Source organism: Coturnix japonica, chromosome 9 (genome assembly GCF_001577835.2).
Source record: "Coturnix japonica isolate 7356 chromosome 9, Coturnix japonica 2.1, whole genome shotgun sequence".
In the NCBI taxonomy this organism is placed as follows: domain Eukaryota; kingdom Metazoa; phylum Chordata; class Aves; order Galliformes; family Phasianidae; genus Coturnix; species Coturnix japonica.
In genome coordinates, this window is record NC_029524.1 from 21,182,051 (window position 1) to 21,203,727 (window position 21,677).

The 21,677-nt window shown below is 42.9% G+C and overlaps 3 protein-coding genes across 3 annotated transcripts in view; 2 read left to right on the forward strand and 1 right to left on the reverse strand.

Moving 5' to 3' along the window:
- WWTR1 (WW domain containing transcription regulator 1) overlaps positions 1 to 11,383 on the forward strand; it is a 38,989-nt gene extending 27,606 nt beyond the window's left edge. Inside the window, exons 3-6 of the mRNA XM_015872127.2 lie at positions 2,297 to 2,496; positions 6,829 to 6,962; positions 7,469 to 7,581; positions 7,781 to 11,383. Of these exons, the coding sequence (XP_015727613.1) occupies positions 2,297 to 2,496; positions 6,829 to 6,962; positions 7,469 to 7,581; positions 7,781 to 7,965 (632 nt within the window). The 3' untranslated portion in view covers positions 7,966 to 11,383. The remainder of the gene's footprint in view (positions 1 to 2,296; positions 2,497 to 6,828; positions 6,963 to 7,468; positions 7,582 to 7,780) is intronic.
- Positions 11,384 to 11,888: 505 nt separating this feature from the next.
- The window catches only part of CP (ceruloplasmin), a 58,252-nt gene continuing 48,463 nt past the window's right edge, over positions 11,889 to 21,677 (forward strand). Inside the window, exon 1 of the mRNA XM_032446591.1 lies at positions 11,889 to 11,990. The gene's annotated coding sequence lies outside the window, so the exon portion shown is untranslated. The remainder of the gene's footprint in view (positions 11,991 to 21,677) is intronic.
- TM4SF4 (transmembrane 4 L six family member 4) lies at positions 14,674 to 19,833 on the reverse strand. The gene is made up of 5 exons (XM_015872132.2): positions 19,406 to 19,833; positions 19,056 to 19,145; positions 16,568 to 16,701; positions 15,352 to 15,541; positions 14,674 to 15,078 (listed from the first exon to the last, which is right to left on the reverse strand). Exons 1-5 carry the CDS (start codon positions 19,577 to 19,579, stop codon positions 15,061 to 15,063), a joined length of 606 nt encoding a protein of 201 aa, XP_015727618.1. The 5' UTR covers positions 19,580 to 19,833; the 3' UTR covers positions 14,674 to 15,060.

Here is a 21,677-nt window from a genome sequence, read left to right on the forward strand (position 1 = left end):
ACGCTATTAGACTTCACTTAACTTTGCCTGGTTCTATAATTTGTATGTGCTGCTTAGATGAAAACAGTGTTTATATGTAAGACTGACTGTATTGTGGTGTAATCCCTCAGCCAGCCTGGATTGTAAGTGTAGCTGTCCTGTCAGTCAACCAACCACTGACATGCCAAAGATCTAAACTCATGTTTACACATGTGAAAAGAGTTAAATTCCTGCTGAAGTGTTTATGGTACTGGAAATTTAACACCAGATTTACACTGATATTCTTCATATAATTGTACTTATAATATTTCTTAATTATTTTAATTAGAATGAGACTAGATCCTCTGTGTTTCAAAGCTTTCCATTACAAAAGTAGTTTGATTCTTGCACCCATCTCTCATTCCTACCTTTCCTTCTTGGCGCCGCAGTTTGCTGTCCTTTAGAGATTTGCCAGTGAAAAGCTGGATTTGTCCATCTTTCCTCTTCCCTGAAAACAGTTTATTTCTCCCATCTGTTCTCCTGTGTTCACTGAGCATAAACATTTTCACAGCTACCCAGTGCTTTTGTTAGGAACCTGTCTAACTAGAAAATACCTTTCTAGCTTCAGGCAATTTTTAGTTTGTTATACAGCTACAGAAATGTGTTGGCCAGCCCAGTAAAAGGATGACTTGTGGGCAGGAGCAAGCAGCTGAGCATGGAAGAGGTGGTAACAGTCAATACCCCTGTTTCATGAGGAAGCATGATGTCATTTTTGTGGATACAGCTGTCTGTGGACCACATACCCTAAGTCAGTGGAAAGGTTACATTACTGCAGGGCTTCTTTTAGCTTGGATTATTTCTCGAGCTGAATTTGCCACTGAAGCTAAAATATCATAACTGCGCTCTCAGATGACCCCACAGTGCTAGGACCTATGTGATACTGGGTCATCCAGAAAGAAAGATGTTGGAGTGGGTCCAGAGGAGGGCCACAAAGAAAATCAGAGGGCTGGAGCACATCCCCTGTGAGGACAGGCTGAGGGAGCTGATGCTCTTGAGCCTAAGCAGCCTTCCAGGACCTGAAGGGGACCCACAGGAAAGATGGAGAGGGATTTCTTATGAAGGCATGTAGAGACAGGACAGGAGGAAATAGCTTTAAAATGGAAGAGGGTAGTTTTAGACTAGATATCAGGAGAAGGTACTTTACTATGAGGGTGGTGACACACTGGCACGGGTTTCCCAGAGAGGCTGTGGATGTCCCCTCTGTGGTAACACTCAAGGCCAGGCTGGATGGGACTGTGAACAACCTGGTCTAGTGAGGAGTGTCCCTGCCTACAGAAGAAGAGTTGGAACTAGATGATCTTGAAGGTCCCTTCCAACCCAAATCATTTCTATGATTCACTCTGTTATTCTGTGAAAATTCAGTTCAGATCTGATGTAAGCACGTATGAATATTTCAGCCTAATGAAGCATGGCAAAATGTATCCTGGCCCAATGCCTGCATACCTCCAATTGCAGAATGACAGACAATACCTGATTTGGCAGAAAGCTCGGAGAGCTTTCAGACTCTGAAATTATCAACCCATCTCTTTCAGTGCACACTTCCAAGAGTTCTTGCTGTACTGCATCCTACAGTGTTAGATGCGAACTCAGCATAAAGATCAAGTTCTGAGAAGCAGAGAACTGTGTTGAGATTTCAGTTTTCATATGGTAAGAGCAGTGAGTGAGAGACAAGAAAGAAACAAATCTCAGTTCCTTGGGAAGAAAGATAAAGTAGCTCTTCTGAGAAGTACTTTATTATCTAGGGTGTTGTTGTTAAAAAAGAGATGCTTTCTTAGTTATGCTGTCACCTCATTAGTGAAAGAATACTTGCAAAAATGTCAGTGAATTTTTAAAGCGGTATGTGGCTACCACTTATCATTCAAACTGATTTCAGGCACCATACTTGTTTTTTTCCTGGAAATGTGAAGGCAGGGGAGGAAATGAGGAACAATTCACCCTGTGGTTCACAAAGGATATTGCATTTCTGAGAACTGGTATGTTTTATTTAAAGGTAAAGTGGAGGTAATGTCAAAACTGTGCATGCAAGCAAAGCAAAAGGATGAATTCCTTCACTACTTCATATCAGCAGGCAGATGTGAAGCTGTTTCCAGGAAAATAGGATTTCAGCATGGGTATTGGTTACTTAGGAAGACAAATGCATTGTGCATTTTCTTGCAGAGCACATCCCCATCTGGTTTGAGATATCTCTTTGATCACCTGTGTCCCACTGTACTCCCACCTCAGACTTATGTGCCCCCCCCGCCACTCACTGAGCACACCTGTGATTTCTTTCCTGCAGTTATGAATCACCAGCACCAAATAACAGGCAACACATCCATCTCACAGCAAAGCTGTCCTTCCCAGACTCCACAGCCAGGCCTATTGAACATGCCCAATGCACTGACGGCGCAGCAGCAGCAGCAGCAGAAACTGAGGCTCCAGCGAATCCAAATGGAGAGGGAACGAATAAGGATGCGCCAGGAGGAGTTAATGCGACAGGTAACGTTGAGGATACACTTCTATTTTGCTCAATAACTTTTCTTTTACCCGGTGCAAATAGTAGCACTGTTGCTTGTTGTCGTGATTAACTACTGCTTTAGGTGAAAATAACAAAAAATGAATATAAATGGAGTCTTTGTGAAAAGACAGAGAACGTTTCATTTTTTCACTGCAATGAGAATATTTGTATAAACAGCTTATAATGACGTATTTGCTTCATATTTACTTTTTTCACTTTTGCCTCCTTTAAGCATAGAAGAATTGAAGGAAACGATGTTTTACAAAATTCAGAACAATCATTTGTAGTTGTACAAAAAAAGCAAAAAAAAAAAACCATTAAAATTATGTCCTTTTACAAATCCTGAAGTAACACATTCCTATCTTTACATGTGATTATTCCCATCATCCTTGGTGAATGGAAACAGTATTGTAGCTAAACATATGCCCTTGCTGAACAGTGGTGAATGGCAGATACAAGTCTATTAATGTCTCTGACATGTTTTACTGGCTCACGTCATGAATTTGACTTTTATGGTTCAGGTTTGAGTGCAGAAACTCTGCAGATGCTGTCTTGTGTTCATGCTCAATTTTCATTAACCCTAATTTATGGGAATTACATTGTGCTACATCATCTGTGTGTGTAGAATGACTGTGTTCAGTGTGGTGTTCTCTGACTTGATTGGTAATCTTAAACCTTGTGCATACCTTCACTGTTACTGTCCAGAACTGAGGACATAATAGGGAACATAGAAGAGATGGAAGAAAGTGGGCATATCTGGTGTGAGTTTAGTCATATTTTTATCATGCTAGTAACATGTTCCACTATTTTTACTCTCTTTGGTCCTGTTCTTGCTTCAGGACAACAGCAAATTAAGCATCAAAACAGTTGAGCAATTAACACAAGGGTGGGTATTCCTGCCTGCTCACTGTTTGTTTTTTGTTGAAACTAATACATGCTCAGCAGTGCGGCCATGCGGTGCTTATTCAGGCCTTCAACTATACAATACTTATGGTCTTTCTTTGAGCTACGCGTTATATAAAGCAGGACAGTATCACTTTGCATTACTACAATTTTCAGACCTGATTTAGCTTTTAGAGAATGACATATTCACCACTTGCAGGAAGCAAGACGTAAAATCTATCCTTTTCAAAAGAATTTTGTGCCCTTCCTGTCATCAGCCTGAGCAGCAGCTCAGAAGGATGTGGCAAATCCCTCCGGGGTCTGACCCTTCACTGTGCTTTTGCTTTTTTAGTATAACCTACCTAAGGGAAAAACTGAGTAAAGTGTGTACACTGCTGCGAGGTGACTGCAAGGAGGTGCAGAGAGCTCAAACAAGATGGGAGGAATTCTTTCAGCAAGTCACAACCCCGCTTTCCACCAGGCAGCAGCTGCTGGCTCCCCACAGCCATTCCTGGCTGCAGCTGCTTGGGTGGAGCAGCACTCCCAGCCTGGAGGAGCATGCAGCACTAGAGGCACTCTGCTCAGGGAATTTGTTTACCACGTTGGTTGGTACAGCCACCAGCACAGCAAATCAAGTCCTTGCAGGAAGGGCTGTGCATTTCAGAACACCAGTATGACTCAGTTCCCATTTAATTGTTTCCTTACTCAGTTTTGTCATTCCAAAAAGAGCTTTCTTTCTCCTTGATCTATTTAATTTTACTTTCTTTCAGCTTTCCAAAGGAAAAGGGAGTATGTGCTTACTGCTCAGGAGGCTTCCTGGAAATGGAAGTTATTAGAGCAGTGTCAGTTAGAAATCTTGACAGGGCCATACTGGGAAGACATCCTAGCACCCTTCTCTGTGTGTGCATCTTCTGCCTTGTTTGGAAGGGACTGTCACAGAAAGGCAGTGTGTCTCAGATGTTGCCTTCTGATCCCCAATCCTCTTCCATAAGCATGGGAGTGGAAGGGTACAGGGACTCAAAAGCAGCTGTAGAGGGAATGATGCGTGGGGATGCAGATGAGGATTTGTCACTATTTGGTTTTGAAGAGCAAATCTCACTGACATGCTCCATCCTGAACAGGAAAATTTCCCACTGCACAGGTTGGTGCACAGACTGACCCACTGATGGCACAAGCGATGTCTAGCTATTGCACTGTCTGCTCTGAGAATGAGGGCTGGCAGAAAAGGAGCTGAAATGGCTAGCAATGTAAACTCCCTTTACACATCATCACATCCCAGCCTGAAATGACTGTCTGGCAACTGATCATGGAGTGCAGCTCAGTTCTGCCAAGGAGGATTCCAGGAAATGTGACAATGAATTTATAGACTCACTTGGCACACAGCTTAAAAGGAGCTTACATCGGAGCTGTGTTCAGAGACACTGAATAATGCAATATACTGCAATCCTTTGAAGCTTTTAAAGATTTTGCAAATAGTCACTGTCAGAGCACTCTGACATGCCTTAATGCTATCAGAACACTGAGGGGTGGGGGTTGCTTGTTTTTGTTGGTATTATTTGTTTTGAAAATCACATTCAGGCTTTTAAACTTGTGCTTTAGTGCCCTAGCACTTGGTCCTTTGTGAACTAAGTGCCAAGGATGGTCTCTGCTGACCAACAGGAGGAACTCCTGCATTTGGGAGCTAGGAGGTGATGGAATGGCTAAGAGTACATTGTCACAGCCTACGGCTGCAATATTGCCATTCTTAGTGCCACAAGAGATACATTTTGCAATGTATCTGGATTTTATGTGCAAGTGCACTTTGTCAGGAGTTGGAGCTTCAGAAATCCTTACTGTATTTTGCTGTTTTGTATGTTGTGTTGCATTCCTCTTGGCAACTTGTGCCAGTGCTTCACTGCTCTTAGCATAAAGAGCTTTTTCCTTATGTCCAGACTAAATCTTCCCTCTTTTAATTAATATATGGATACAGTATTCTGAAAGAGACAGATACTTGGATCTAGACCAAGATCCTCCGTGTTATTTTATCCTTTAGAAATAGCATTTGATTTTCAGAAGTGGCAGAAAAGTGGTAACCAACATGTATTTTACGTTTTGACAAATCAGGTCCTGATGTTACCTTTTCTAGTGGGAACTGTGTCCTGTGAGGTGTGAATTTGTACCACCCAAGTATCAGAAACATGAACTTAATTTCTCGATTGGTCTTCAGGAAAATAAATCTTAGCTGAATCCATCCAGCTTCATTTTGACTGTTTGACTTCCTTTATCTTTCAGTATTTTCTTTTTGTCTGCCTTCTTCTTTCTCTCTGTCTTGCTAGTGTTAGCCTTGCTTATATTGTTGTATTTGCTATGTAATTGTTATATGTTAAAAAATATTTTCGGTGTCTTCAAATAGACAGTTAAAAAGCAGGTCTGCCCATTTTCTGAGATGTTACATTTTCACGGACTCCAGTCAGTTTAATTATATATAAAACATCACCAATGATATTGTCATTTGAGAAACAAACTGATATATTTAAGCTACCATACATAAGTCATCAAAAATCTTCACTCTTTTTATTCTTAGAATTTACTAAATAATTGCATGACCTAGCGTAGATTATTATTTATCTGTGATGATAATTAGGCTGAGTTGGGTAGGTTTACTGATATGGCTTTATTATTTTTAAGGTCCTAGGATTTTCATTTGGGACATCTATGTGGAGCAAAACAGTATTTGTGTTAGAGCTCTTTACCACTAGATGTCATGGTTGTTTCACAGAGCTAAAATGAGGAGGATTTAACTTTCATGAAGAGCTGAAACAAGTTTCTTTAGTCTCATTTGTAATCTTTAAGACAGTATGCAAGACATAGATCAGGCAGGCACTTAATATTAAGCAAAGAATTCATTATAAAAATTATTGGATCAAATTCTTGGCTGCAGTGGTCTTTCTAACTTGTTAAATGCTTTTGGATTGCAAGTTAGAATCTTCTGCTTTGGTGCCTAGCAAAATATGTCACCTAGTAGCAACTAGATGACAAAGTAGAGTAGAGTAGAACAGAGTAGAATAATTCTGTTGGAACATACTAACAAATAGCACCAGGTCTACATGCCTGACCTCGTCAGGGCTAACCAAAAGTTAAAGCCTGTTACCGTGGGTGTTAGCCAGATACCTCTTGAATACTGACAGGCTTTGGGCATCAACCGCCTTTCTTGGAAGCCTCTCTCACTATGGGAGGCCTCCAGTAGATTCTGCAGCACAGGTAGACAGTTCCTGTCTACAACATCACAGTTTTCTTCACAGTATAAACAAATAATCTTCACTTTTATCATTTAGAATTACTTTCCTGAATAAAAATGTGGATATATATTACATGTTTTCTTGTATTAAGACTGCAGTGGTTCTGAACTGCTGGAATAACCCTCTTTCCCTTATATATTTTTGCCTTCTCAGGAAGCTGCATTGTGCAGGCAGCTCCCCATGGACTCTGACAACATGACCGCAGTTCAGACAGCTGTGAGCACAGCTGCCATGACCCAAGATATGAGATCTATTACAAACAATGGATCTGATCCTTTCTTGAACAGGCAAGTTCATGTCCTCTTCATTAGACAGTTCACACTTTTAAAACTGTGTCTCTAGTTTCCTAAATCATCTTTTGTGCATACTCTGAAGAGGAATACAATATAGTGGATGACCTGAAATCTTTCAGTTTACACTTCCTGAAGGAATTGTAGAAAAATCAAACAAATGGTAGCAGGTGGTTTGAAGTGTACTGTATGTATGTGCACGTAGAATAACCTAGGTACATAACATGAGTACAAATAAATTGACTTCTTTTAAGCTGTTAGAACTGTTTTTGTCTAGAGAGGTGTGTATACATGTGTATAGTTCCAAATTAACATGACCTTGCTTCAGTCACTTTGAATTTGCAATCATGTAAATGACTGTATTGGAAGCCAGCAATAATGGTGAGGCTTAATGACTCATTATTTAATATCTAACCTATTGGATTGTCTTTTCACATGATATGATTAGGGACAATGCCTAACAGAACACCATTACTGAGGCTTTTTCATGTTTCAATTTACAGTGGGCCATACCATTCCAGGGAACAGAGTACAGACAGTGGCTTGGGATTAGGATGCTACAGTATACCAACAACACCTGAAGATTTCCTCAGCAACGTAGACGAGATGGATACAGGTTAGAAGTGTAATGATATTAATAACATCTAGTTATAGCTAGTAGTGGTTTATAATTGCATAGTGGGGCTTTTTTAGGTAACATCATAGAGGATAGAAGTGTTTACAGGAAATGGGGAAGATAATTTTTATATCAGTTGTGTTGTTGTAGATTACCCATAAGGTTTGGAATTTCACATATTTGTCTTTAATTTTTCTAGGAGAAACTGACACACAGACAACTGTGAACATAAATGCACAACAAACACGTTTCCCTGATTTCCTCGACTGTCTTCCAGGAACAAACGTTGATCTTGGGACTTTGGAGTCAGAAGACTTGATCCCTATTCTCAATGATGTGGAGTCAGTACTCAGCAAAAATGAGCCCTTCCTTACATGGCTGTAATCACCCATTATCTAACGCTGATTCAGCGTGAAATGCAATTCAGCATTTATGTTCCCTCTTTAGACTGAGGTAGAATATCTGAAAATCCTGAGAGATCACTGCCTTAATGACTTGTTATGTCCTCTTTATGGTTAGTTTAATCTCTGCCTGGATTTGACTGACACTAACTTAAATATAAACTACATATATATATATATATATATAAATATATATTTCTTCCTCTTTTAGAAAATATACACTACACATTTTCCTTTTCAGATCAGGCAGAAGTGTTTCACTTTAAGGACAGAAACTGAATGATGTTTGTGTATGCCTGTGGCTGATCTTCTAGGTATTGATTAACATCACAAACCCTTAATGAATCACAAAGGCTAACTACAAGGTCACTTGGTTCACAGAACCTGCACAGCATCGGACCATGCAAGCAGTTTTATTACTGCATTTATGACAATAGTATCAGAGGCTTTTTTATCAACTTACTTAAGCTTGAAAAATCTTTTTTTATTATTAGGAAAACTGTACTGTATGGAATATAGATTAAATCTGATCCAGATCAGCCATGATAATTTTCATATATTTGTAAAGGCACGAGAAGTACTGTTGCCATTTCCTTTCTTTTTTTTTCCCCCACTATATTACTGTATAGTTTACAGATATTAACTATGCTTAATTTTTGAAAGTACCAGTATTGCTTAGCAACAATTTCACACTGCTGCAGTGTTGTAAGACAATCCAACTGGTACTAACTGCTGCCTTTTTAAAATAAAACAATGTATTACAAACCAGCAATTTTTAGTAGATCTTAGATTTTGATGTTTATTACAATAAGCATTACAGTTTTGTAATTTAGCACATGAACAAACAATTCTTCCTATATAATAACATGTGGCAATTAAATGCAAAGATGTGCTGTTGAGGTCAGGACAGAAAAACGTGTTACAACTTGGTAATGTCATATGTAGTATGAAAAAAAATGTAGTACTGTTTTTAGTAATATTTTGACTGACAATGTCAAACTGTACATGTAGTTCTATACATGGGAAAAAAAAGGATGTTGTCTTCATCAGGGCAAAGCTAAGCAGTGTTGTTACTGGTCTGGTAAGGCTGCACTATTCTTAAGTCTGTCACTTACTGTAATCAGTGTATAGAACACAAAGCATGATGTTCTTTGCACTTCTACATGTTGTAGAAGTGGACAAATCTACAAATGCTTTTTTTTCAGAGGTTTGGGACTGAATAGGCATCAAGGATGTTAAGCATACTCTTCCCCTGAAATGCAAATGAAGTCCTAAAATTCTTAAATATTTTGAAATTATATTATTTATGATCTATGAATTTAAGCCTTTAATATTGAAAAATATGTATTTTTATGAAAGGCACTAAAACTTTTCTCTGAGCTTAGTCCAGGTATGCGGAGAGAGGAAGAGGTGGCACTCAGTGTAAACGGCTGTTGTTCACATTAATGATACTTGGTAAGATCTTACCAGTGCGCTGTAATATTGATCACTGAAGGATTTTTCCATCTGGTTGCACGAATGTAGGTGTAAAGGTCAGAGATTAAGTTACGGGAACATGAGAAGGTTTGGCAGTCACATGATTATGTGACAAAATTTGATCTTTAGTGAGAAGGGTCACTGCAGACTGGGATATACAGAAGGTGAGTCACTGGTGGTCAGCAGAAGTCGTGGTAGAAGAACTGGCCTGTGACACACAGCTGGTGTGCAGTGTATAAAAGAGGGAAACCGAAATGCACACACCAAAAGTTGGAACAGGAGAGGGAAGGCAAAGACCTACAGTCATGAAGTTGCATTACAGAGAGAAAAGCAGCTCTTTTTGCATTTCCTTTTTAATATTAAGTGAGATGTGACAGTAGAATGGTGTCTGCACAGAGTATAATTACTGAATTGTCACTACGATTCTTTTATTTTTGGGGAGGGTGGAGAGGGGCATTTTCTGTTTATGTGTTTCTTTTTGGTTTTGCTTTGTTTTCTATGTTAGCTAGCAGAGTCCAGGTAAGAGAAATTTCTTTCCAACGAACAAGGGACCGGGCAGGGCTGAGCAGTGTTACTGTAAATATGAATAACCTCTCTTTTAAGGGATCTCTTCAGGGTGTCAGCCTGGATGACAAATTGATGTCCTCAGGCTTTGTTCTTCAGTGACACACCTGACTGCATGGTATAGAAATGGGAGATTTTTGGCACCTGGCTGCAGTGCTGACTTGTAGGCCACTCTCCAGTGCTGTTATGGCCTGGCAGGCTGCAGGCCATCAGTGCTGGAATAATTCACAGTGGCTGCAGAGCCGCGTTCTCGTGGGATTCCCGGCGTACGGCACATCGTTAGGTCACGTCTGGAGAAAACAGTTTGTCCACCTGCCGGTACCAGTGTCAGTTTGGGGCACAATGCATCACATTCCAAGCAGGTCAGGAGTTCGGCTGATGCAGAGTGGGCAGCCGGTGCCGTTTGGCTGCACTGGTTTCCATCAGCTGGAGGCAACAGCTCTTGCATTGAGAACTGATACTGTTTTCTGGTGCAGTATGATGTTACACAGAATTAGAGCTAAAGAGCAGCTTGCTCCATCAGCCGTGTTTCGGGTGGTTATGTGTCAAGGTTCAAAGGAGTTTAAAAGGCAAAAAATCTGAAACTACATCTCCATATTAATCCCTATTGATAAAATCACAGTTGGAACAGGGAGGTGCTATTACCTGAAACAGTGCTGTCAGCGCAAAGCAGTGACCAAAATCTTAGGTCAGATCTCCACTCGGTTGTGAACCAAATCATAGTTGAGGTAGAAGCGATGGTTTACACTGTCAGCTCTTCTTCATAGTGATGGAGATCACAGCTGGTGATATGGGAGGACTGCCAGGACATGGGGGTGGGCTGGGTTTGCCTGCTTGAAAATGAATGTTTTGTAGTGGGAGGAGAGGATTTAAATGTCTGTTTTAAGCAGAAGAATAGGGATGTTCAGGTAAACTTGTTTTCTAATACACTGCATCCCTGTACGTGCTAACTTTAACTTTTTTATTCACTTCATTTTATTAAATGACGTGTGAGCTTTTGTTTTTAATGTAGATTGTGTTGCAGCAGCCTGTGTGTATCAGCAGCACCCAGATCACGGTGTGTATCAGGAGCACACAATCACTGTGTGTATGAGGAGCACACAGACCAGTCTGCTGTACGAGGCTTCCATTCTGTGCTTTTTAAGATGTTTTTTCTCTGATCTCGTACATGAGAATGAACTGGAACATTTTGGATGCATATTTGTTGTTCTTTTGTTTATTTTTTATCCCCCTTTGGAGGGTTTTGCTCTTTGCTTCCCAGGGAACCACGTTTGGAATAAAGGTAAAGATCTGTTCTGTGGGGAAGGCGTTCACTTTTAATCCAGCGATTGGCTCCTAGCAAAATAAAAGCGTTTTACGTTCACATCTCAGTGGCATCGCGTTTCTCTTTACGTACCGGTATCTGCAGCGATGCACGTGTGGAGGCGTGCAGACGAGCCGCGTTACCGCCCAGCGCTGCCGCTGCGGTTCGCACCCACCTCACGCACGTGTCGTCGGGTGCGCGCTCCCACAGCGCCCTGCTCAGCGCAGCGCTTCGCTTCGAACCTTCCCGGTTCTTTCTTCCCACTCTCCGTCCCAGCTGACAGTTTCCACCGTCACCAATTCGATACCAGCGACGCGTCCCCTCCTCCCCCAGCCATTTCTTTTTAAAATCGCATCATTACAAATGAACGCAATAGTCCGGAAAAATCTCTGCTTCTGCAAAGCGCGGAGCGGCGCCGGGATCCCGCCTCGCACCGCGGATCGGAAACGGCGGCGTTTGCAGCTGAGCGCCGGGAGCTGCGAGCGCTGAGATCCACGGGACGGGATGGGGACCAGGAGCGGGGGCGAAACGCTCCGGCACCCGCTGCTGGAGGAGGAGGAAGAGGACAACCGAGGCGGAAGGAAGGATCGCGGCAGCACCGTCCTAAGGGCGCAGAACACGCGGGTTCCGCCCTTCTCCGGCTCGGGGCGGCCCGGAGGCGGCAGGTAGGGGGCGGCCGTGGGTCGAGCTGGGCGGGTGGCGGAGGGAAGGGGCGGAGAGAAGGGGCGCCGTGCCGCTCTCGGTGCTTCCGCCGCTTCTCGCGTGTGCGGCAGCGTGTTGCTGTGCCGTGTTGTGCTGTGCCGTGTTGTGCTGTGCCGGCTGCTGCCCAACGCCGGGCCGGGTTCCGTTCCGTTCCGTTCCGTTCTGTTCCGCTCCGCGGGGTCTCCCCGCCGCCGTCGGCTCGTTGCGTTCTGCCGTCCGACGGGACCGAGGGCGGGTGGTGAGCGCTCCCGGTTAGAATCACGTTACAGGCGGTCCTCGGCGCTCTGCTGATGCGAACGCTTTAAACGAAGCGCAAATGGCTTCAACCTTACGTACGTTATTTCCCATTTTTAGAAGCAAACTTTCCGCAGAGCTGCGCTGAGGCGCCGTTCCTGGGCACGTGGCGCTGCCGCCGGGCCCCGTGCCGTCCCGCTGCGGGCAATGAGGTTCCGGGCTGCGCGCCGCTCTGCAGCGGAACGCGGTCCCAAAGCGCTCACAAGTGTCAGCTCGTGGTGATCTCTGCGATCTGAGCCGTTTCTTTTTGTGCACACTCAGCTGAAGCGGTGCCTCCCGGTGTCAGGGCGGCTGTTCCGGCCGGCAGTCGCTGAGCACATACGGAAGTTTTAAACAACACGTTCACATTGAGATGTTATAAACAATCCCAGTGTTTTCCTGTCAGCTCCCAGGATTTCTTTGCAACTCAGTCAGCTAAAACCGAGCGTGCTGTCTGAGTTGGTCAGGAAGGCTGAGCTGCGTTTTACCTGCAGTTGTCTTTAGTTTTGGTTTCTCTCTTGCCTCACATGCCAACATAACAGCGCTGCTGGCACATCGGTGGCAAATCCCATTTCTTTGGGATTTTCAATACGCCCCAGGGCTGTATCACAACATAAAATGTGTGTGTACCTTATCTCAATACTGACTTATCAGCTCTCGTTAGGAAACTGCTGTGTCGGGTGTCTTAGAAGCATTGGCTCATGAAGCACCTGGCTTTGTCTTTTTTGTTCAGGTGTTGTAGCTTCCTAATTTCTTATCCCAACTCCCCCGCAGATTTACAAGTTCAGTTTATTAATAACTCTGAGTCGTACACCATGGAGCTGTGCATCCATTTGCTGAATGCTGATGAGAAACATTCCATATTCCCAAAGGCTTCATATAAATAAAACAAGACAAATGCAAGATGAGGTGCCCAACAGCTGCTAACCACAGATGGAGGAATAGATGTGAAATGGTTGTCGGGGTGGGTGGGGATATAAAGGGTTCTCTCAAATTCTGAGCAATGCAGTGTAACAGGTGGGAGAGACAGCTGTTCCTGAAGAGCTCTTTCATCATTTATCATGCACAATGTATCATTACACCCCTTGGCTTGTATTAACTCTTTGTGTGTGTGTGTATGGCTATTCAGCTGGTGGTTTTTTGTTGTTGTATTTTGCATAACACTTACCAGCTTCTACAGGTTTCAAGTCCTCACAGTTCTTTTATATACCTCAGGCACAGAACAGGTGAGATGCTCTTTTGAGGAAGCAGGGCACTGAGACACTGTTTCAGAGTGAAACTTTGAGGAAAAAGATGTGGCCAATGATTTGGTGAAGTAGAAATCCTTGGAGAGCCAATCTGGCCAGCAGGGTCATGGAGATTTGCTATAGAGCCTCTAGTAAGAAGTGTGAAGGTGGTCTGAATCCCTCAGCCTTCTCCTTCAGCACCTCTATTTACTTCTTGATTTCCCTGGGAAATAGTTTTCTCTCTTTAAAAGATTTTTTTTTCCTAAAAAGAATAAAATAAATTGCAAGGACAGCGTGGCTGAGCCATGAGTGCTGTGCTGTGCTGTGCTGCTCTGCCCACCCATCCCAGGGTGTAGTGGGGAAAGCTGCAAAAAAATGTCAAGTGAAGGGGAAACAATTCTGTGTGAATGGCTGCCAACCTGAGTGCTCTTCAGGCTGGTAGAGAGAAAGCTGAGAGGGATGTGAGAAAACTGGGGAAATCAGTTGCCACAGGGAGGACAGACACTTTCTTGCAGACAGGAAGAAGGAGGCATCAATTGAACACATGGCGGGGTCAGAACAAAGGAGGTTCTTTGCACAGCATGGAGTTAGACTGCAGAAGGAATATTATGATTCAAGAAAGTGAACAACTCTGTGCAGAAGAAACCTGTCAAGAACAGCTGAATACAAAGATGGGAGCTTCTGTCTCAGGATGTCGCTGCACAACAGAGTTGCAGTCCATGGAAATACTCTGGGAAAGTCTCTCTATATTCTTCACGTAGCTTCAAATTTTCAGTTTCACTGCTGCTGTCCTACTGTGCTATTACACTTCCTACGGTAGAGTGACTGGAGGAAAGTACTGGAAGAAGTCAGTGCCCTGCTGTGCTAATAGCTGCGCTTTGGTCTTTCTCACTGAGTTTCTAAAGCTGGCTGTGGTGGTGTCCAGGCTGGCTCACCATGCTGCAGGCTGTTGGCAGCAGTCTGTTCTTCAGCCCATTGCTCTGACCGTGTGCTTCCCTGCACAGCGGTGCTGCTAAATATGCCTATTTCTCCATTAAGAAAAGAGACATTGAGATCCACGGTTTTCTTCTGTGACAGACTCTTTATAATAGCAGACCTGTAAGAATGAAATCCTTGTTTTTCTGAACACATAAACATATCCTCAAAAGAAGTTCCACTTGTTTATGATGTTCTCATCATTTTATAAACTTCAAAAGAGATAAGATAAAATTGCATAACAACTGAACTTATATCAGCACTGTTTGGTGATCTACACTTAGAAAGCTATTAATGTTAAAAAGGGAATTCTCAGGCAAAATCCTGTATGGAGTCTGTCTTACAAAAATAAATATGATTATGAGTGTTGACTTTTGCTAATTTTATTCCATGAGGAGGGGTTTCAGGTGCGTGGGTGCCTGAAGAGAGGTCAGGGCTTCACCCATTTGGAGTAGGGAAGTGCCCTTCATTCTGATCTTCCCAGCAGTGGCGGTGCTGCTGAAACCTTTCCTGAGTGGTTTCAAAAGATGAGAAGTGTTCTCTGCTCTGCTGACGTTCTTTAGACAGGCCCGTCTCCCTGGAAGAAGGGAATCACAGAGGTTATTCAGTGGCTCCTATTCGTGTGACTTTCACAGGGTTTGATGATTTCCATTGGCTGTAGGAAGCTGTTGGATAAACCCCACAATTAAGGACCGAGATGACTGTTTGAGCACCTGACAGCACTGAGGGTTTAGAAAATATGATCGTGCTGAATGAAGGCTACTTCAACTTTTCAGACTGCCAGCCCATCAAGTGCATCTGTAGCTACTGTCAATACACAAAATTGCAGGAGAAATTAATTGGTGCTCACCCCGCAGCATCCGCAGCATCTGCAGTCCCCACAGATTGTTCCGAAGAGTCCGTTCACAACCTGAATGCCACAAAGCACTGCCTGGATCCCACTCATCACCAATAGCAAAGCAAAGAGGGTCAGGTGCCAGGGGACAATGTTTGCGGGTGACTGACACAAGTCCCACATTTTTTGGTCACCGAGGTAATCCCTGGTTAGTAAAGGAGAGAAACAAAGCAATGAGGAGATGATATTGGCTGGCAAAGAGATGATCCATTGTGGCTGACAGGGCCACAATGTTTGTCACTGCATAACCAAAATTCTGTGAGCTTCAGTATTGCAAAAAATAATTCCCATTACAACTTCAGTATTCCTTGTCTAGAACATTTTTTGGTGTAGTTTTTCAATCAGTTTAAGTAATTAATTCAGAAAGATAAGGCAAAATCAGAGATGAGATTGCTTTATATACGACTGGACCATTCTTGCTGTTCTGGGAAGAACAAATTATCAAATCACAGCCAAGCATGTGCCAAAATGACTTCCCTGCCTGCTCATGCCTCAATGTGAAGTCACTTTTCCTGCTCATGGTGTCAGTTCTGCTGTTGCACGAAGCAGTCCTGACATCTTGTGGTGCATGAATTAAATACAGCTGCCAGGCACCCAGGAGCTGTGGGGCTCCCCCGAGGGAACAGCACTGTCTCCATCTCTCCCTTGGCAGAATCCCCGGGCTTCTTTTCATTACAGCATTACAGCATTACAGCATTATAGCATTACATTTTGTCCTCTCTGGAAGAGGAGAACACAAATGAGAAGCCCACATGTTCTGGTTGTAGTGGGACAAATTCCATAACTAAGATAAAATGACATAAGTACTAATTATTTGAAAAGCCTCATATTTAAATAAGAGACATTGCTGCTGTTAATGTAGGTATAGCTCATCCCTGAATATTGCTTATAGTCCCGATAAGAAACTTGAGGGCTGCGCATTCATTTCTTTGTTGGCTCCCTTGAAACTCAGTAGTTTTGATTGGTTCTGTTATCCTTTATATACCACTCTTGCTCCGTAATTAGTGTTGTGCGTTGCTCAGCCTTTGAAGAACACCTATGTTTTAGACAAGTAGTGCAATCCCCACTGCTAAACAAGAAATTTGGAAGTGTAGCAGTATCATGAATTTAAAGCGTATATTACTTGGATTATTTTTTTTTTCTTTTCTTTGTTCTGATAGCCTTGACTTACCCATCCTTGAAGGGATAGAGCCACTGTATTCCATTGTAACATATTGGGCCTTTGTTTATGGCTACTGCTGACACAACAAAGCAGTATCCAGCTCCCACAACTCCAACTGCAGCAAATATTATAGAGGAAAACATCTGATGGAGAGAAATTACATTATTTTAGTTCTCGTTCAAACGTTGAAGTGCTCCCTGTTCATGTGAATGTACGTTCCCTAAGCTCAGCTCTTAACAGTCAAAAACGTCAGCTGCAGAACAGCTAAAATCTATCAGTTTGCACTTGCACGATCGATGCATATTGCATAGCTGCGCTGCTATGTAGAAGGTTTGAAAGAATTTGCCTGAGGACTGAAGAATTTGGTACTGTCACAGCAGATGGCACTATTCCCACTTGGGCTGTATGTATCCAATAAATGGCTGTTCAAGTCACAGTGTTTCAGCAAGGCAGATCTTTCACAAAAGATTATGGAGTCTTGGACGACTTGTGGCATTAGTAAAATCTGCAGTACCCCTTGCAAGTTAACTTTGGTATCTTGGTCATATTTGGACCAAGTAATTCTATTTTTCCTTCCTGAGGCTTCCTGTCACATTTCATGTTACTGTGTATATCTTCACCCAGGTACTTGTCATTGTTAGCTCTAGCAGTGCAGGTGGAATTGGTAGAAGGATGTCCTTATTTTCCTGGCTTTCCATTACAAGCTTTTCACATACAGTAATATGTAAGTAAATCTTTCAAAAACAAATGCTCTATTGGAACATTACGAACATCTAGCCTTATTTCTTTGTAGGTAGAGGTAGTCATACTAGTTTGTAGGTAGAGGGAATGTCTTTTATTGGATTGAAGTGATAGGATCACAGAATCACAGAACCATAGAGGTCAGAAGGGGCCTCTGGGGCTCCTCCCGTCCCACTCCCCACAGCAGCTCCCTGCAGCAGTTGCTCAGGAATGTGTCCCAGTGGGTTTGGATATCTCTAGAGAAGGACATTCCTTTGCCACCTCCCTGGGCAGCTTGTGCCAGGGCTCTGATATGGGTGGAGGGGGAAAAAAAGAAAAAAGGAAAAAAAAAAGCATCTTCAGGGCTGTGAGTGTTACATATAGATCCCATCACAGAGCTCTTGTGTGAGTGCTGTGATAGGACAGAATAGTTCGGTTGGAAGGGACTTTCAAAGATGATCTGCTCGGCCCTTTCAGGGCTAACCGAAAATTCAAGTTGCTGTCCAAAATGCACTGACAGACATGCATTTTTGTGTTTATGTATCTGATGGGGCTAACTTTAAAACTACATTAATATAGCAGACATCATGGTAACGATGCTTCTGTTAAAATAGGAGAGCAGATTCAGTTCTCAGTCACGCTGTGGTAAGCCCACCGGGACTCTCTTAATACAGCACAGTGGCTGCAGAAAGTCTCAGTCTTTGGTTCAGGCACTAAGCTGACATGGTTAGAGCAGAACTGCAGGATGGACATTGCTGTATGGGCAGCACCACCCTCGTATATAGCTTAACTTGGGTGCGCCTGCCTGAGCATGGGCAGAGAGCACTCACAGCTACTCAACTCTCCTTGTGTAGACGTGCCCCAAGTTCAGCTGAATTGCAGAGGTGTGAGCAGAAGCCTGGCAGCAGGATTGTTCTAGTTTGATAGGGCCTGTGTTCTTTGTGGTCCTGAGAGCTAAGTTAAGCCATGTTCACTGCTGGCAGTGAGGCTCCATCTTTTCCCTGTGCTCTTGGGACTGCAGGAGGATGGCCTTACAGGGGGACAGGGAATGCTCCTTGTAGAGCTCACAGCCATTGCTTTTTTTTTTCTCTCTCTCCCTCTCTTTTTTTCTAATTGAAAATCTGTTCTGTTGCAGAGCAGTGTAATGATCTCCTTGTGCCAAACAATTTGTCTCAGAAGAATACACTTTCCTAGCAGAAATATCCCTATTTTTTATCTAGTCTGACTTTTAAACTAAAGCGCTTGAAAAGTCTTCTGGCATCTGAAGGTATCTGAGACTTTTCATTAGCCTTAGAGGAAGCTGTAAGTTCAGACTGGTTTAGAGCTGACTGCTCCAAGCAGGAGGTTGGGCCGGGTGACTTCCCAGGTTCTGTTCTAACCTGTAGTTTTCTGTGAACCCGATCAGATGTTCTCAGCCCCTTGCAGGGGTCTGCAATGAGCTGGGAACACAATGCACAGCTGTCAAGATAGTTTTTGAAACTGCCAGCAAAAAATGGCAGAGGGAACTGTCACACTGTGCCAAATGAAATGCAGATCTCTCCAAAATTCACTTGTGATCGCAGCAGTGCTGTGATTGCTATACGGGGCAGCGCAGGTGTGTATCCGTGGCACATTGGAGGTGCAGCACAGCTCTGACAACCTGCAGTCTGTGCCTGCCTTGTGTCTCACAGTCTGGACAGCGTCTGTCTGTCTGTCAGTGATTGCGAACAAAAGAAACATGTATTCCATTGATTACAATGTAGCTCTTGCTTTTTTTGCTGCATTTCCTCTGACTTACCGCAAACCTCTTTCCACAGCTCTCATTACCACAGCATCCACAGCAATCATTGTTCTTAAGGCCCAAAAACACCAAGGCAGGAAAGATCATCTACCGATAACAGAAATTCAGTTTGAATTGGAATAAATTCAAGTTACATTTGCTTTTAAATTCAGTAATTCCACATCTTTATTTTCTCACCACTGAATTAGATTTCTTATCCCCAAACTATTTCAAGACTTTTAACTTATTTATCAAAGAAAAATTTTCAGCATCAGAGACTGCATTTCAGCTACTGAGAAAATTCAGCAATGCAAAGTTTTTGTCAAGGTGGGGAAGAAAGGTGGGAATGCCCGAATTGATGTACTCACCAAAACGCCAGATCCCAGTATCCCTCCGAAGTACCAAACCTCGTCTGTAATGTGCTCATTCTTTTCAGCCACTTTTCCTCCAGGGAAAAACAGCAAAATGTTAGCGACCGTACACAGCACAGCCAAAGGGATAAGTGTGGTTCCCAGGCACTTAGCACAGCTTCCCGTGCACATGTTTTTTGAAAGAAACGGTGAACACAATGAAAGACAGAGGAAAAATCTCTCAGATGTTCTCAGAAATGTTTTCAGAAGAGGAGCTCCTCAGTCTATCTTACAAAATCTGGTTTCTGCAGTGCCTCTAGAGGAACTCAGCCCGTAGAATACTCGCTTCGGAGACGTTGCTGCAGCTGATCTGAAACACAGCGTGTGCATTATTTATATGTTCTCACAGCCATGATGTCAATTTTCGGAGCCTCCATAAATGAAATTACGTTCAGTGCAACCTCTCATTTTACTATGACAACCAGTAACCTCTGTTAATATTTTACTAATGTGAACGATGGTTGAGCCCTTGGTTATCTGGGCTTAGGTTACGGATAGAAATTCAATTTAGTCCAATATTATAATTCTTGGAGATACTGGGTGCTTAGGCATGGCATATCGTCCTACACAACTTGTGCTGTGATGAAGAACATCATCTTGAACTGTCCAAAAGCATCTCAAGCTGAAACTGTAACTTCAGGTTAAGTAGCAGTGTTGAATAAGCTGGTTTAATCAGTAGCTGTTATTATAGAAATGGTCCAAGTGAAAAAAAAAATCCAAGTCCCTGTTCACATAGAGCGGTGCCCTGATCTGATTCCTTGCAAGGCACATGGACAACTCTGCCAGTACAAGGAAGTGGTAGAGCAGGGGCAGGGACAGCTCGAGCCATCGCTAATGCTGAAGAAATGTATTTGGAACTGGAGGCTGACATGCTTACATTTGGAACTGGAGGCTGACAATGCTTACATTGACCTAAGTCTTTTTCCATTGAAAAACAGAGTGACTTGCACACTCTGTTCCTCAAAGGGGTTCTTCCCTTCCGTCCTATGTTCTTTCTAATCCCAGCCTTCAGTCTGAGATTAGGACCAGTGAACTCATTGTCATGCATTAGCAACAATATTTTGGAGACTGTGAGGAACAGTAGCTGGGGTGGAGTCAGTCTTTGAATTTTTTGCCGTCATGTTCAACAACATTTTCCTAGGAATTGTGAAGTCAAAGGCACACCTTTCTGACATCCTGTGAGAGAATGTCTCCTTCTTTCATCACCTTCCAAGTCATACAGACTCCATGCAGTGTCCTATGGAAAAATAATAGAAATGAAAGCTTACTTGGAAAGTTTTTGTAGTTTCAGGAGGGTGTGAGCATTAGCTTATCTATTCTTCACCTGGCTTCTTTAAGCACAGACAGACAACGGTCCACCACCTACGTTGAGACTGGGAAAGAGCTGGAACAGAGAGTTTGACAGATGTGAAGGAGAAATGTAAATACAGCTATTTACCCTGTTTCTCTGTATAAAAATGCTCAGTGCTTGGTAGCTGTAAATGCAGAAGTATAAGACTTGGAAACAGTGATCCTGAAACAAAAACAGATGTACTTTTTATGTTAACCCAAAAAGTAGAGTAAATTGTCCTGCATGCAGCATATGGTAGTTAATCATCCTTATCTCTTTACATAAGCTGGCCACCTGAGATACCATCAGTACTACTATTGCAAGAAGTTTCTTTTTTGTTTTTATTGCCATGAATTTCTTACTAATCTTTGTAATTATATTTTATTTTGATCAAATAGTTGGATACCATTCAATAGGTATTTTTTATTTATCTATTCATTTTTAACTGTAGATATGTGCATCTTGATCAGTTTTTCTTGCATCGACTAAACTCAGTAGAAGCTTATGACCAATGGTAATGGGATCTTGCTCTTGTGATTCGTGCGGCTGCTTTTATGCCATCTAGTCCAACTCCCCTGCAAAGCACAGGGACACCACAGCTAGATCAGGTTGCCCAGGGCCTGATCCAGCCTCACCTTGAAAGTCTGCAGGGATGGGGCATCAGCCATATCACTAGGCAGCGTGTTCCTGTGCCTTACCACCCTCACTGTAAAAGATTCTTTCTTTATATCCAACCTAAATCTACCCTCGTTGTTTTGGAACTATTTCACCACAGACCCTGCTAAAGAGTCTGCCCCCTTCTTTCCTGTCGCTCCCCTTTAGATACAAAGTGCTTTCATGTCACCTTGGAGCCTTCTCTTCTCCAAGCTGCACAGCCCCAGCTCCCAACCTGTCCTTGTA